Source organism: Emys orbicularis, chromosome 19 (assembly GCF_028017835.1).
Source record: "Emys orbicularis isolate rEmyOrb1 chromosome 19, rEmyOrb1.hap1, whole genome shotgun sequence".
Taxonomy (NCBI): Eukaryota; Metazoa; Chordata; order Testudines; family Emydidae; genus Emys; species Emys orbicularis.
Window position 1 is genome coordinate 22538608 of NC_088701.1, and position 16439 is coordinate 22555046.

The 16439-nt window shown below is 63.4% G+C and overlaps 1 protein-coding gene across 1 annotated transcript; it reads left to right on the forward strand.

The window, feature by feature from the left end:
• Positions 1 to 585: 585 nt before the first annotated feature.
• Positions 586 to 5788, forward strand: LOC135891607 (lens fiber major intrinsic protein-like). Its single transcript, XM_065419217.1, has 4 exons — positions 586 to 957; positions 3126 to 3290; positions 3769 to 3849; positions 5603 to 5788. Exons 1-4 carry the CDS (start codon positions 586 to 588, stop codon positions 5786 to 5788), a joined length of 804 nt encoding a protein of 267 aa, XP_065275289.1.
• Positions 5789 to 16439: the final 10651 nt, after the last annotated feature.

The following is a 16439-nucleotide window of genomic DNA, read 5'->3' on the forward strand; positions in this document are numbered from 1 at the left end:
AGTGCTGCTCCAGAGAACCCCCCCCCCCCCCCGGCCCATTACGGGCCCATAACGCCCCCTTTGCCCGGCATCTCCCTCCCCCCACTTCGCTGAGTCCCCAAGGGCTGGACGCCAGGGACAAGGAGACCCTGATTTCCCCCCACAGGATAGGAGAGGTGACTTGGGGGGCAGCTCCATCCCCGCCCCCAGACAGTCCTGCTCCGTGTCCTGAGCTCTGCCCGTTCTTTGGGTGGCAGGGAGCGGCTGAACGCTGGGTCGGCGGGACAGGAGGGCTCTTCCTGGGGTGGGGGGCAGAAAGACGTCGCCACAGGGGCTCGACCCCCCCTGCCTCCCCCCGCCCCCAAGTCCCTTCCGCATCCTGTCCCTCCCTCTTGGCATCAGCCGGGGGGGGCTTTATACAGCCAAGCGCATCCCATCCCTGCTGCAGGCAATGAAGGGGTTAAGAGTCCCAGTCCTGAATCCCACCTCCTGGGCTGGACCTAGGGCCCCATATAAACCCCCCAGCCTGGGTGTCCCCCGGAGAAAGGAGCCAGAGCCGGTGGGGGCAGTGAGTTTGCAGGCGCTTGGCCCAGCCCGCGCCCCCCCATGCCCCCCGCCATGTGGGAGGTGCGCTCCCCCTCCTTCTGGAGGGCCGTCTTCGCCGAGTTCTTCGCCACCATGATCTACGTCTTCTTCGGGCTGGGGGCCTCGCTGCGCTGGGGGGTCGGGCCCCTCAACGTGCTGCAGGTGGCCCTGGCCTTCGGGCTGGCCGCGGCCACCCTGGTGCAGGTGCTGGGCCACGTCAGTGGGGCCCACGTCAACCCGGCCGTCACCTTCGCCTTCCTGGTGGGCGCCCAGCTCTCCCTGCTCCGCGCCGTCTTCTACATGGTGGCCCAGGTGCTGGGCGGGGTGGCCGGGGCGGCCGTGCTCTACGGGCTCACGCCGGCCGCCATCCGCGGCAACCTGGCACTCAACACGGTAACCCGGAGGGGAATGGGGGGGCTCCTTGTTGCTGGGGGGGCCGGGACGCCTCTCGGGGTAGGGGTTCAGGGGCCTGGGATGAGGGGGTGCAGCACTCCCCATGGGGGGCAGGGTTGGGCTGGGGTAGGACCAGGAGACAGGCTGGGAAAGGACCCCATAGTGGGGGCGAGGGGGACCCCCGATCCTGGGGGAGCAAGGGTCCTGTCCTCATAACGCCCCCATGAATAGATGGTTGGTTTATGGGGCTCAGACCCAGCCCCCCGCCCCATCTCCAGCGACATGGGGACCAGAGCGGTGAGTCGCTCCCCATGCTGGGCACAGCCGTCGTTCCCATCCCCGCCCGGACCTGGGGCTGCCTGCGCCCCGTGCCGTGGGCCCCGCGCGGGAGGAACAAGCACCTGGGCCCCTCCGTGCCACGTCGCCCCCCACAGCCCCACGGCAGCCAGTGCTAGAGTCTGTGAAAGGGCCTGGCTTTGCGGGGAGTCAGCAGCATCAGGACTCCTGGGTCCCCTCCCTGGCTCGGGGAGGGCAGTGGGATGTAATGGCTTGAGCGGAGGGGGTGGGGGGCCTAGGTGTCAGGACTCCTGGGTCCCCTCCCTGGCTCGGGGAGGGCAGTGGGATGTAATGGCTAGAGCGGAGGAGGTGGGGGGCCTAGGCGTCAGGACTCCTGGGTCCCCTCCCTGGTTCGGGAAGGGGAGCCTAGTGGTGAGGGTGGAGGAGTGGTTCTCAAGGCAGGGAGTGATTTGGGGGCGCCAGGGCAGGGTGAGGTGAGGGTCCGCGCTACAGGGCAGGGAGGATCCCTGGGGGTGGGGGGAGCTGCCTCCCAAGGCCGGCTTTGTGCCCCTGGGTTTATCTTCCCGGCCAGGCGAGACCCAACGGTCCCGTGCCGGGGCATCCGGACAGCCTGAGGGCCGGGCAGGGAGCAGAGCGCATGGAGCCTGGGGGACCCGAACCCAGCAGTGGGGCCTCTTCCCCCTTCAGGGCCCGCTGCAGCCATGCATGGGGGAACTGACAGGCGGGAAGACAGCGGAGTAACGCTGCCCCGATAGCTGGGCTGCCGTCCCGCCCGTGGGGATCCTGAGCCCGACGTCAGAGGGCCTAGAATCCCTCCTTCCTCTGGAACAGCCGGGAGCCGCGCTGGCGCCGCGACAGGGATAGAATCACGCCGCTGTCCCTGCGCGCCTCGGTTTCCCCAGGGAGCCAAACCCTTCCTCTTCTGCTCCCAGCGCCGGCAGCCGGAGCCCGGACCTGCCTGCAGGTTTCAGCAGCTCCCTCAATAGATCTAGGAAAACAACAGCTCCCCGCTGATCAGATGCTGTTCCCACCCGGTGAGACCGCAAAGCGGCTCCATCCCCCGGCCAGGGTGCGCTGCGTCTGGCATCAGCGAGCGAGCTGTGGGGCTGCCCGGGAGAGTCCTGTCCTCCGCTGACTTCATGTACAATTGTGTGGGTGGGCGTGAGAGGGAGAGAGACACGCTCATGCTGCCCTTTTCTGGATCTTCGCAGTGTGTCCTAGCCCCTGTGCAGCGGACCGGTAGTGGAGATTCCCCTTAGCACTGCTGCGTCTCTGGGGAGCCCTGCGTGGCCCGTGGCGTTCAGCGGGGTGGTGCTGGAGAAGTGGATTTGTCACTAGACCCTTCCCGCCCCCCCCGCCTTAATGCCTCTTTAAAGGCTGGGCCAACGTGGGCCTCTGGGAGCTGTTGCAGGCTGTGGAGGGTCATAACAGCAACGCAGCCCCCGGCCTGATGCACTCAGCTGGGGGGGGCCCCTGGGGCGTGGGTCTGATATTCCCAGCCCAAGTGTCAGGCACCCTCTGCAGCCAGCGTCTCCAGCCCCGGGAGGGCGAGTCTGCTCAGCAGCGCCCCCTGCAGACTGGGGATTGCTGGGGGGCTGGAATCGCGGCGGGGGGAGGAAGCTGCTAACACGCCCTCTCCTGACAAGGTCTGCAGCACTGGGCCGGGGGGGGGGGGTGCAGGAAACCTGGCCGGGTGTGGGAGCTGCTGCAGGGAGGGGCACGGTACTGGCCGTGGACATTCGATGGAGCACGACGGGAGGGAGAGCTGGAAGCAGGGGTGACACTGGGGAGGTTGCCCCCCGAGTGCTGGGACGGGTGCTGCCGATCCCATCTGGATCCCTCTCTCTGTGTGTCCCCCTCCCTCACTGCAGATCCACCCCGGCGTGACCCTGGCCCAGGCCACCACCGTGGAGATCTTCCTGACGCTGCAGTTCGTCCTCTGCTTCTTCGCCACGTACGACGACCGGCACAACGGGCGCGTGGGCTCGGTGGCGTTGGCCATCGGCTTCTCCCTCGCCCTGGGACACCTCTTCGGGGTAACGCCTCGCGGGATCTCCCCACCCCGAGACCTGGGGCCCTGCTCCCTGGCCAGCCGGGTGCAGCCTGGGGTCATCCCACGCAATGGTGGCAGAGCGGAGACCCTCCCCACCCCCAGCCCTGGAGGGCTCCAGGCGTTATGTAAATGAGGCAATGCCCTAATTTGCATATGGACCACCATGCCTCGTCGCCTTTGCATAAAACCTTCCCCATCACCCACCGCCTCCCTATGGCTGGGGGGTCAAGGCAGGGGCTATGCTGGGTCTCCCAGGCAGCGGGGTCTCTGGGGTGCCAGACTCACCATAGAGACCCCAGAGGGGGGGCTAGAAATGGCTGTGACCTAACAAACCCTGCAGCTGGGGACCCCCAACCCCCTGCTCCACCCCCCTGTCCCCACCCTTGGGCCAGCCAGCGCTGCGGGGTGGGCAGGGCCGGGATCCCCGGGGGAACCTCACCTTCCCGCTGCCTCTCTTGCAGATGTACTACACGGGAGCCGGCATGAACCCTGCGCGGTCCTTCGCCCCCGCCGTCATCACCCGCAACTTCTCCAACCACTGGGTAAGGAGGGGGCGGCGGGGAGGGGGGCGCGGCTCCCCGCAGCCACGTTGGTTTGGGTCCACACCTGCCATCGGAGGTCCCTGGTGTCCTGGCCTGCTTCCCGAGATGCCCCACCCTGAGGGGTCAACTGTCCTTCATGCCCTGGTCTGCACTCTCATGCAGCCATTAAACAGCTGCCACGTTCCACTCCAGAGGTGGCTGCATATCAGTGCTGGGTGGAACGACCCCTGTATAAACAGCTGCCATGTTCCACCCCAGAGGTGGCTGCATATCAGTGCTGGGTGGAACGACCCCTGTATAAACAGCTGCCATGTTCCACCCCAGAGGTGGCTGCATATCAGTGCTGGGTGGAACGACCCCTGTATAAACAGCTGCCATGTTCCACCCCAGAGGTGGCTGCATTTCATTGCTGGGTGGAACGACCCCTGTATAAACAGCTGTCATGTTCCACCCCAGAGGTGGCTGCATATCAGTGCTGGGTGGAACGACCCCTGTATAAACAGCTGCCATGTTCCACCCCAGAGGTGGCTGCATATCAGTGCTGGGTGGAACGACCCCTGTATAAACAGCTGCCATGTTCCACCCCAGAGGTGGCTGCATTTCATTGCTGGGTGGAACGACCCCTGTATAAACAGCTGCCATGTTCCACTCCAGAGGTGGCTGCATTTCATTGCTGGGTGGAACGACCCCTGTATAAACAGTTGCCATGTTCCACTCCAGAGGTGCCTGCATTTCATTGCTGGGTGGAACGACCCCTGTATAAACAGCTGTCATGTTCCACTCCAGAGGTGGCTGCATATCAGTACTGGGTGGAACGACCCCTGTATAAACAGCTGCCATGTTCCACTCCAGAGGTGCCTGCATTTCATTGCTGGGTGGAACGACCCCTGTATAAGCAGCTGCCATGTTCCACCCCAGAGGTGGCTGCATATCAGTGCTGGGTGGAACGACCCCTGAATAAACAGCTGCCATGTCCCTCCCCAGAGGTGGCTGCATATCAGTGCTGGGTGGAACGACCCCTGTATAAACAGCTGCCATGTTCCACCCCAGAGGTGGCTGCATATCAGTGCTGGGTGGAACGACCCCTGTATAAACAGCTGCCATGTTCCACTCCAGAGGTGGCTGCATTTCATTGCTGGGTGGAACGACCCCTGTATAAACAGCTGTCATGTTCCACTCCAGAGGTGGCTGCATATCAGTGCTGGGTGGAACGACCCCTGAATAAACAGCTGCCATGTCCCTCCCCAGAGGGAACTGCATTACAGTGTGCTGCGCTGCCCCCTGCTGGGTGGACTGAGAACAGCTCACCCCTGTGTCTTGGGTCTCATCACACCAGCTCAAGTGGCGTTTCAGAGCGGCGGGCCCTCCCCCCACTCCCACTCCCATGAATTTCAGGGATGAAACAAGACAGGGAGATTCGGGGGGTGGCTGCTCCGGAGGGGAAGGGGGCAGAGAGAAATCCAGGGCGACAGGGAGGCTCCCGCAGCAGCGGGGTCGGGGGGGTGTATGAAGGGACAGGAGTAGGGTGACCAGATGTCCCGATTTTATAGGGACAGTCCCGATTTTTGGGTCTTTTTCTTATATAGGTTCCTATTACCCCCCACCCCCTGTCCCGATTTTTCACACTTGCTGTCTGGTCACCCTAGACAGGAGATCGAAGCAGGGGGTGCTGGGGCGGGTTGTTCAGGGATGGACGAACCCCCCCCCCCATGGCTCTGCCTAACCCCTGCGCCCATTGTGCCTCCTCCCCCAGGTGTACTGGGTCGGGCCCATCCTAGGGGCCACGCTAGCCGGCCTCCTCTACGACTTTGTCCTCTGCCCCCGCATGCGGGGCCTGGCCGAGCGGCTGGCCATCCTGAAAGGCGAGCAGGTGGCAGAAGGCCAGGCCCCCCCGGAGCCTCCCGGGGAGCCCATGGAGCTGAAAACGCAGGCGCTATAAAGAGGAGCCCGGGCAGCGCCCCCAGACACGCCGCGCCCCCGGGGCGGGGACGGAACCAGCGGCAAAGCCTGGCCCAGTATCCGGACTGTAGTTCTGACTGGCCGGTAGGAATCACGGCGGAGGGGAGATGGAAGGGACTGAATATGCTGAGCTCGATTACGGATGGCGAGGGGGGACCGGGGGACCCCGGGGGGGGGGAGGGGATCTGGTATCTCTTTGTTGTTGTTTATTTTTAATTTAATTCTCTCTTTTTTTTTTTTTTTTGCTGTGATAAAACCTTGGAAATAATTGTACTTGGTGCTGGGGATGCCCCACCCCATGGAACTGCCCCCAGGCTCCAGAACTGCCCCCGTGTGTGGGTGCTTTTGTGTGTGCGACCGCCCCCCGCCAGCTTTCCCTTACCTGCCCCCCCTAGTGTGTCAAGCCTGCCAGTGAATTGAATCCCCCCCCAAAAAAAAACCCCTCTTTGGAGGCAGTATGGTCTAGTGGTTAGAGCGGGAGGGTGGGTCTGGGTGTCAGGATTCCTGGGTTCTATTCCCAGCTGAGGAAGGGGAGTGGGGTCTACTAGGTTAATGTGGGGTGGGAGCTGGGAGTTCTCTCCCTGGTTCTGGCAGGGGAGTGGAGTCTAGTGATTAGAGCAGGGAGGGCTGGGAGCCAGGACTCCTGGGTTCTCTCCCTGGCTCTGGGAGGGGAGTGGGGTCCAGTGATTAGAGCAGGGAGGGCTGGGAGTCATGACTCCTGGGTTCTATGCCCAGCTCTCTTGTTGCCCTTGGGCGAGTCAGGCCCCTCCCGTGCCTCAGTTTCCCCCTCTGTCAATGGGGATAAGAGCACTGCCCTGCCTCCCAGGATTGGGTGGGGAACCTTTGTTCAGCAGGGTGTCGGGAGGAGCCTCCAGGCTGAGCTCGGAGCCAGGGTCTGCGTAGGCCGAACCCCAGCTCCGCCCCAATTCCGGTCCGCAGCCTTGGGCCAGTCGCTTTGCCACCCCATTCACTGTCCCTGCCTGTTAAACAGGGACGATGCTGGGGGAGGAGGTGGGCTCAGTCCCTGCCGGTGGGGAGGGAAGGGTGCTTAGACCCTGGCCTGCCAGAAGTGGCGTTAAAAGCATGCACTGTCCCTTTAAGTGTTCACCTGTGGGAACAATTTGGGTTCTGTTCCCAGCTAAGCTGCTATCTCAGGGCGGGCCTGTCCCGCTCCCTTTCCATGCCTCAGTTTCCCCGATCTGTAACTGGAGATTAAGGCTACGTCCCTACCTCACAGGGTGTGTGTCCGTAAGACCCTGACACCGAGGAAGGCCGCTAGCTCTGCAGGGGGACTGCCCCTCCCCACGCCGCCCACAGCCCCCTAGAGCAAACAGCCCTTTCGGAGGGCCCTGTGTCCCAGCCCCGCTGATTCCCTCCAGCCGCCACCCCTGACTCCAGCACTGCACGCAGTAGGAAACCTGCAGGAGACTGTCGTAGCGACAGGCCGAGTGGGGGGGGCGGTGGGGGGAAGCAGATGTAATATATCTTGGCTGGAGTAAAGCTTTTGACACAGTCCCACATGACGTTTTCGTGAGCAACGTGAGGAGCAGTGGTCGAGGTGAAACGACCATACAAAAGACAGACTGGCCCTAGAGAGCCGTCATCAATGGCTCGCTGGGGGGGCGTAGCTAGGGGGTCCCGCCGGGGCCAGTCCTAGTCAATGTTTTCATCGACGGCTTGGATAATGGGGCGGAGAGCGCGCTTAGTGAATCTGCCAACAACTCCAAGCTGGGGGGGCGGCAAGGGTGGGGTTGGGATTCAACCCGAGCTCGAGACGTCGGAGGGCAAGATGAAATTCCACAAAGACCAGGGCAAAGGAGGAGAAATCGAATGCACGGCTACAAAAGGGGACTCGACGGCTGGGCGGCCCTGGGGGGTCACAGGTTGAAGAGCCAGCGGCGGGATGCAGCTGTGGAAAAGGTGGCTGTCACTAGGGTGTGTTAACAGGAGGTCGTCGTCCTGCTGCGCTCGGTCCTGGCCGGGGCGTGTGGACAAACTGGAGTGAGTCCAGGGAGAGCAAGCAAAACTGATCCAAGGTTTCGAACCCCGGATCCATGAGGAAAGGTTACAACTCCGGGTTTGATCTTGAAAAAAGTCGAGCGAGGGGGGGGAGCTGGTACGTTTTTTTCAGGACTGTTCTGCAGAGCACGGGGATCTCCACGTATACCGAAGGCAGGACAAGAAGCAAGGGGCTTCATCTGCAGCAGGGGAGATTTAGGGCAGATGGTAGGAAAAGTTTTCCAACTCTCTGGAACCAGCTCACAGGGAGGCTGGGAAATCCCCGTCACTGGAGGCTTTTAAGCACAGGGTGGGACACGCACCTGTCTGGGCAGGTCTAGGGTCACTGTGCCCTGCCTCAGCACAGGGGCTGGACGAGCCGGTTTCTCGCGTGCTTCATATACCTCTGTCTCCCCACGCCCAGCCCCGCTCGCTTTCCACGGGCACCCGCCCCTGTGCTTTGTCTTACTGGGTGTGGCTTTCAGCCCGCCTCAAACGGGCCCCGGGGCCCTGCTGGCTTTAACGCCTGCGTGAGGTGCCCAAACCCCACCTGCCCCTAGAACCATGGCTGCAGCGCCCCTTAGTGGCAGAGAGGAGACAGGGCACCGTTGGGATTCCTTGGGGAGAGACCCGGGGGTTCCCTCCGGCTGCCCGCTGCCACCCTGCACGGGGCCCTGGGGCAAAGCATTAGAACGAATTAGATCCATTCGCGGAAGAACGATCCATCAGTGGCTATTAGCCAAGAACGTCAGGGACGCAAGCCCACATGCTCTGACCGCCAGTAGCAGGGACTGGCTGAGGAGGGATGGGTCAGTTTAAATTGCCCTGTTCCGGTCACGCCCTCTGAAGCGTCTGGCCCCGGCCACGGGCAGAGGCCGGACACTGGACTGGATGGACCATTGCTCTGCCCCAGTGTGGCCGGGCCTAGGGCCTACAAGTGCGGCTGGATTGGATGCTTTGCGCTGGGTCACGGGGCTGGGTTAGTGGGGAGCCAGAGGCCTTGAATCCACACTCGGGGCGGATTTATAAAGGGCAGATGGGCGCGTCTGCCTTTAAATCACTGACCCTAGAACGCCCCCATCCACTGCCAGTGAGGCTGGAACAAGCTGTCGTTTCAATGCCAGGCGGGACTCAGGTCTCTCCAAGGCCTGGCCTGGCCGGCGGGAAGGGGCTGTGGATCCTAGCGGAGGTGGGGCCAGATCCTGCTTTTCCCGGAGTGAATCCAAAGTAGCTCCACTGAGCGAATCCAGGGCAGAAACCGCGTCTCCTCCGTCAATCAGCCCCTGCTGGAGTTGGGGCAGCCGGTAGCGTCTGCACATGGTGCTCTGAAATTGGGGCTGCGATAGCACGGCTGTGGGGTGGGGGTCAGAGCCCCATAGGGCTGCAGCTGCCCCCTCCCTGCACAAGACTGGATGGGAGGGGGACGCTGGGTTTGAAACTAGCCCCCACCTCCAGGGCCACAAGCCCCAGGCAGATTGTCCTGCAGGCTGTGGGAGCTGGGGTCCCTGCTAAGGGGTCCACCAGAAAGCCCTGCTACCCCTCCCCCCATTAACCCTTTCCGTGCCAGTCCCCAACTCCCAGTGCATCCCAAACTGGCTCCGAATGGGCGTGCGACGGTTTTGCACGCCCAGTTTTGCACAGGTCCAGACGCCGACACAAGGGGCGGGGTGGGGTGAGAATCGGGCCCAGGCATAAAGTGGGGGGGGAGTTACACATGGGGAGGCGGGGGGTGTCTCCGCTGCTGAAGGACTTGCCCCGGCCCTGTCCCCCCACGGCCCCCTGCCCAGCTTTGTGGGGGCGAGAGAGCAAGGGGAGGCCGCATTTCATCCCGGGGCGACCCTGCCCATCTGCCCCAACACCGGCCGAGCTCCCTGAGCCAGAAGGGGCAGCACCGGGAATGCGGCTGGTGTTTGTTTAGTTTCCTTTTCAAATAAAAAAGAATGAACTGAAAAAACCCCAAACCCCAGGGAATAAAACTGCCGTGTGGAAAGGATGACACCGCCCCCCCCCCCCCCCGCACTGGTCAAGCCACAGCCCAGGCTACTGGGGGTCCAGCTGCCCCCTCTCCTCTCATCACCTTCCCTTTGGGTTTTGCACCAGCAAAATGAGAGTTAGGTGCCTAAATACATTGGGCAATCTAGGCCTTAGCATCTCTGTGCCTCAATTTCACATCTGGGATAACAGCCCTGCCCCACTTTACAGGGGCATTTGCAATGACCGATGCTTTAAAGATACCATGGGCAGAGGCGGGGGGCCAGATAAATACCATAGATAGCTACTGGGTTATGCCTCAGGGAATTCTGCGCCAGTGCGCGTGCGCAGAATTCACGTCCCCCTGCAGATTACTTTGCTTCTCCGCAGAAAAATGCCTTTCTGACGGGGAAGCAAAGGGAAGCCACAAGAGCGGTCACGCGCCCCTTCCCAGCAAAGCGAGCGCATCTTTCTGGGTGCCCGGAGCAGCTGGCAGAGAGGTAAATCACTGCAGGGAGGCAGGGCTGGGGACACCCCTGCTGGTGGCTCCTATCGTGCGCTGGGCTCAGCTGCTAGCCCTGGCTGGGCTGGGGGTGGACGGGACTTCTTCCCCTGCAAGGAGTGGTTGGGCCAGGTCAGATCCTCTCCCAGAAACCTCCCCTGGCTACAGAAAGCTCTGCACCCCTGCACCTGCTTCCTGCCCCCATCGTTCCTCAGCTACGGGGGGAGAGGTCACCGTACAGGGAGCACACCCTGTCTGCCCAGCCCTTGTGCATCCAGACGCCCATACCCAGAACCCCCCCACTGAGCCCCCTGCATCCAAACCCTCACCTCGCTGATCCTCACCCCCTCTGCACCCAGGCCCCCTTGCTGAGTCCCACCTGCTGCATCCAGACCCCCATCCCTGCACCCAGACCACTCGTCACTGAGCCCCCTGCACTCAACCCCCCCCGGCGAGCTCCCCCCCGGCACCTGGATCACTCCAATGAGCCTCCCATAACTGGACCCCCAACCCACTGAGGCCCAACCAACTGCACCCAGATCTCCACCCCACCAAGCCCGAGTCTCACAACACCCGGACCCCTCCCGCTGAGCCCTCCACGCCCAGAAACCCGCCCCCGAGCTCCAAACACCTTCACCTGGACCCCTCTGCAGAGTCCTATTCTTCTTGCCCTGGAACCCTCCAATGAGCCCCTGTGCATCCAGATCCCCCCGCGCCCCCCAAAGAGCTGTCCGCACCCAGAACCCTCTCCCCCCACGCCTGGATCCTCCCACACTAAGCCCCTCCACACTTGGGGCTTGAACCTGCCTGCCCCACACCTGGCTCGGGGGCCAGGGCTGGGCTTGTGTGCAAGACGCTGTCCCTCTCCTTTGCTACCTTGGTGCACCTGGCGTGGAGGGGCAGGGCCCCGCGGGGGGTGTCAAGGTCAGGTGCAGCCTCACTGAGTGTGTGTGTGTGTGGGGGGGCTACAGGGTGATTCCCCACCTCCGTGCAGCCAGTGGCCCTTCTCCTTGGACACTCATCTCCTCTTGCACACTTACCTAGCACTGGCGCACTGGAGGCTCCACATTTATTTATTGATAAATAAAATATGCAGAATTGTAAACTATTGTGCACAGCATTTTAATTTTTTGGCGCAGAATTCCTGCAGAAGTAAACCTCGCCCCTCCTGGCAAACTCTCCTTGCACACTTACCTCCCCCAGCACACACCCCCTTGCACACTCTCCTTTCCCAGTAAAACCCCTTGCACCCACATCCTCCTCGTTGCACATGCATCTCTGCAGGCACACTCACATGTCCTAGAACACCATGCTTGCACATTCATTTTCCAGTGAAAGCACTTCCACGCGTGCACACTCGTCTCCTCTCGCACACTTGCTTATCACAGCACACGCCCCTTGCACGGTCATCTTTCCCAGTAAAAGACCTTGCACATACACACTTTGCTCCTTTCACACTTACCTCCTCTTGCACACTCACCTCTCCCAACACACACACCCCTTGCCCAGGCACGCTCCTCCTTGCACACCCCACGCACGTTACCCTGTCTGGGGCTCTGGAGCAGCCCATTCCTGGGGTAGGGGTGTGCGTTCACCCCCCCACCTTCCGGGGGTGGTTCGCTCCATCATGCTGGGCCTCAGGAGGGAGGGGACTGGCCGGCTCTTAAAAGGGGCAGTGTCGTTATCCCGGTTTGTGGTCCCCACAGAAAGGAGACCCTGATGAGGACATCCAGAGCCGCCCCCGCCCCCCCAGCGGGCAGCGCAGGACTCCTGGGTTCTGTTCCCAGCTCTGGGAGGGGAGTGGGAGCTAGTGGTTAGAGCGGGAGGGGGTGCCAGGACTCCTGGGTTCTTCTATCCATGGCTCTGAGATGCAGCCCCAGCTGAGCCGCCCCGCTCCTTGTCCCTGCCTCAGTTTCCCCTCTGGGGGAGACTCGCCGCTTTCCCCAGCAGGGGGGGAGCTCGCAGCTCCACTTTGCACAGGTCGGGCGGGGGGATGCAGGGGGCGGCTGCTGTTGCCCTTTTAAGGCCTGGCAGGATTTCGGCGCCATCCGAGGCTCGGTGCCGCCGCGGGAGCCCGGGCCGGGTAGGGGGCGCGGGGGGGCGCCGGGCTTCGGGGGGTGGTGGTGGGGGGGCTGAGCCGGGGTTTGGGGGGGATCCCGGGGTGGGGGGCGCTGAGCTGGGGTTGGGGGGGTTCCCGGACGGGGGGGGGCTGAGCTGGGGTTTGGGGGGATCCCGGGGTGGGAGGGGGCGCCGGGCTTCGGGGGGCTCGTGGGGGGGGCTGAGCTGGGGTTTGGGGGGATCCCAGATGGGGGGGCTGAGCTGGGGTTTGGGGGGGCTGAGCCGGGGTTGGGGGGGTTCCCGGATGGGGAGGCTGAGCCGGGGTTTGGGGGGGCTGTGCTGGGGTTTGGGGGGGTTCCTGGTGTGTGGGGGCTGAGACGGGGTTGGGGGGGGTCCCGGAGGAGGGGGCTGAGCTGGGGTTTGGGGGGGTTCCTGGTGTGGGGGGGGGCTGAGCCGGGGTTGGGGGGGTTCCCGGAGGGGGGGCTGAGCTGGGGTTGGGGGGGTTCCCGGAGGGGGGGGCTGAGCCGGGGTTTGGGGGGGCTGTGCTGGGGTTTGGGGGTTCCTGGGGTGGTATTGGGGGGCTGTGTCAGGGTTTGGGGGGGTTCCCCAGATGGGGGGGTTGAGCTGGGGTTTGGGGGGTTCCCGGGGAAAGGCTGTGCTGTGTTTTTTATAGGGGTTACTACAGGGGGGTGTCTGTGCAGAGATTTTGGGGGGTAGCTTTTGGGGGTGTTGAATCAGGGACTGGTGCATTCGGATCACGAGGTGCTGGTGGCAAGAACTGGGCCGTATTTTTCCTCCTGCCCCCCCCCCCCCTTCCCGGCCTGGTCATCAGCTCCCTCCTCCCCCCCAGAGGTGGCTGCCTTCTGGTGGGCGCCCCTGTGAGCGTGTAGGTGTGCGCCATGCGGGGCTGCCGGCACCTAGCAATGGACAGTGTTGTTTGGGGGGGGGGGGGTGAATCCCGAGCAATGGGGGATGGGGGGGTCAGCCTGGGAGCCAGACCCTGCAGCTGCAGAGGGCTTTTGCTGGTGTCGAATGCCCCTTGCCTGGGGGGAGACGGGGACGGTTTAGGGTCCCCAACAATAGCGAACACCTAGGTAGCGATTTCCAGCCAGTCCTTGATTTTCCAGCGCTGTGATGGGGGGAGACCCTCCCCGTAAAACCTGAACCCCGAGTTCTCCGGCTGCTGGATGAGAGCGCGAGTTTCCCAGCTGCCTCCCGGGGCCCTCGAGCGGCGCTGGGATCTCTGGGGCCGAGGGCACGGGGAGCACAGAAAACGTGTCGCCACTCGGCTGGCGTGTGGGGAACCCACCCCGCGCTGCCCGGCTGACGCTCACCACGGCTCGAAGCACCGGGGATCGCTGTGGAGCTCCTTCGGGGGGTTCGTCTAGACTGGAGTGTTGGCGATTGGTTTCACGGCCCGTGGCCCTGCGCGGCAGAAGGAATCAATGTAACCAGACACGTCCCCGCCAGCCCGAGTGGGGATCGGTTGCATCCTTTATTGTTTCATAATTTACTTGAGCTTTATCAAAAGGCGTCTTTCCTCCCGGCTCCGGGTGTGCGATCCGGCTCGGCCGGGCTCCCACAACCAGTCGGTGCCCTCCCGCCCCCTCGTAGGCAAAGGATCCCCCTTCACCGTGCCCCAGAGACCAACCAATCTGGGCCCCTCGACCAGTCGGGGCAGCAAATTCCAGAGGCTGGGAAGCGGGTGAGGAAGTGGGGGGATAAACCTGGCAGCGCTGGTTCTGTCGTTGGGCCTGGTTCTGGTTCTGTCTGGGCTGGAAGCAGGCCAGCTGTGGGTCCCCTGGGTGTCTGGGGCGCTGGCTCCCCGCTCTCTAGGCCTGTTTGCAGACGCTGCCCCCACTTCGCTGGCAGCAGCTTTGTCCTGCAGAGAGGGATGGAGGGGAGTGAATACAGGGAGCTAATTTCCACACACCTGCCTCCTCAATTCAGCCCCGCAAGGCTGGTCTGGCCTCCGGATAGTCGGGGGTGGGGGGTATAAACTGCCTGGCCCCCATGAGATCAAGGAGCCAGCGCCATGAACCGCTGCAAGGGAGCCCCTAGTGGACAGTCGTCTGGCTGCTGGGGGCAGTTTCTTCCTGACCGCCGGTTTGCCGCATGCCCTGGAGCTGCCGGGTTGCCGGGCCTCTGAGAGCGGCAATTTCTCCTCTCCCTGTCCTCAGGCTAGCCGCTGCCCCGTGGGATGGGGTCCTGGCTGCGTGGGGAATCTGGACCAGTGTAAACTGGTCTTTTAAAACCGGTTCAGTTTAACCGGCGGGTGGGCACTCCGATCTCGGTTCGGCTGAAGCGTGTCCCCGGAGGGTTTGGCCGGAAGCGGTTCTTGGACTGGAACCAGAGCATCCTTCCAGTGGCTGGCGCCCGTTTAACTAACCTGCTTCGAACCAGCACAGTTTTCTCGTGGCAAAGGGAACTGGCGGGGGAGGGAGCTGGGGGGGGGGGGGGGCAGCAGAGATGGGGCCCGGATCAGAGGTGCCGTTCCCCCTCCCCTCGGCGCCGTCTCACGTGGCCCGGGGAGAGGGATGCTGAGCAGGGCAGGCGCCGTGGAGCTGGGCCCATGTGCGACGGTGACGTCTCCGGTGCCTCGTGCGCTCGGCAGGCCTCACGCTGTGCCTCGTGACCCATTTATTTCGGCCTCCTCACTCGGCCTTTGTTAACGGAGCCGGGCTGGGGCTGGGGGCGGGAGAGGAGACGCCAGGTCCCTTACACAGCGCCACATCGCTGAGAGGTGCCGTCTGACACGATCATCCCCCCCCCTCGCTGCTGCCCCAAGGCAGCGGAGGGCTGCTTGTGGGGGGCTGAGGGGTAATCGACAAAGTGGGGAAGTGGAAACTGAGGCCAGCTAGATGTTAGAGGCCCCACCCTCTCATCCGACTTTGCTTTTCCCCACTAGAAATGTCGGGTCAGGTCCCTAGGAACTGCCCTCACCCCAGCTGGAGCACTGGCCTTGGAGCAGCCCACTAGGGGAAACTGAGGCTGGCTTTCCCAACAGGGGGATTAGTGCGGTTCCCTGGGAAAGGGGTGGGGCCCTGGCACCAGCCCAACCCTTCCACATGGGGGTCAGAAGAGCTGGAGGCCCTGGGTGGGGGGCAGGATGCCACGGCTCTCTGGGGGCACCTCTGAAACCCCCAGCCTTGAGCTGGGGCAGGCTGGGGAGACCCCAGGCCAGGGGAGTGCCCGGGGCAGGCTGGTGTCTCAGCTGCTCTCTGGGGCTCAGACTGAAGTAGGAGGCGGGTGACCATCACCCAATTGTTGTCTGTCTGGCTGCCTTGCGGGGTGATTTAATTGGGGAAGGGGGGCCAGTCTAGTGGCTAGAACGGGTTTGGGGGGAGGAGAGTCAGGACTCCTGGGTTCTCTTCCCACCTGTGTTCTGCTGAACCTTCCATGAATCACTTCAGCCCCCTAAAGCGGGTGTAAATCCCCTCGCTGGGGGGTCGGCCAGGTTGTCCCCTTCCCAAAGCTCTTCGTGCTGGCATCGGTGCCTTTTGCCTGACTCCTTGGATGCTGGGTGCCGCGGGCAGGCCCGGCATGGGGCATCAGGCTGAGGTGCGCGCAGCCAGTGGGTGAAATATAAACCGTCTGGCCTTGGGGAGGGGGCGTCTCCGCTCCCCGACACAGTGACCCGCTTTAGCGCGGCCAGCCCCTCCCGGGCCGGCCTGGCCCCCCTCGGACAGCGGCAGGGCAATGGGTTAGCTCGGGCAGTGCTCGGGGGAAGTGGAGCAGTTGCATAAGTGAGTTATGTGATGTGCCAGCTCCCGGGGGTGGTGCCGGTGCGCTGCGGGGGGGAGGGGGGGGGGAGGGAGGGGAAGCAAAGGCCTTTTTTAGGGCGGACGCCGGCAGCAGAGAGTTCATCTGCCAGGATCTGTAGGGCAGGTGGGGGCAGACTGGTGGAGCGCCTGGGAGGACCGGCTCTGTGAGTGCACGCCGTGGCGGGGGAACCGGCTGGGCTAGAAGCAGAAAGGGGGTCGCAGGGAAAGGAGGCGTGGGCTGGGGGGAGATCCTGGAGCAAACGCTGCTCCGGACTGTGCAGTTTTTCTGCTGGACCCTCGGCCCAGCCTGGCTCTGGTGGTCAAGGGCTCTGGTTGCC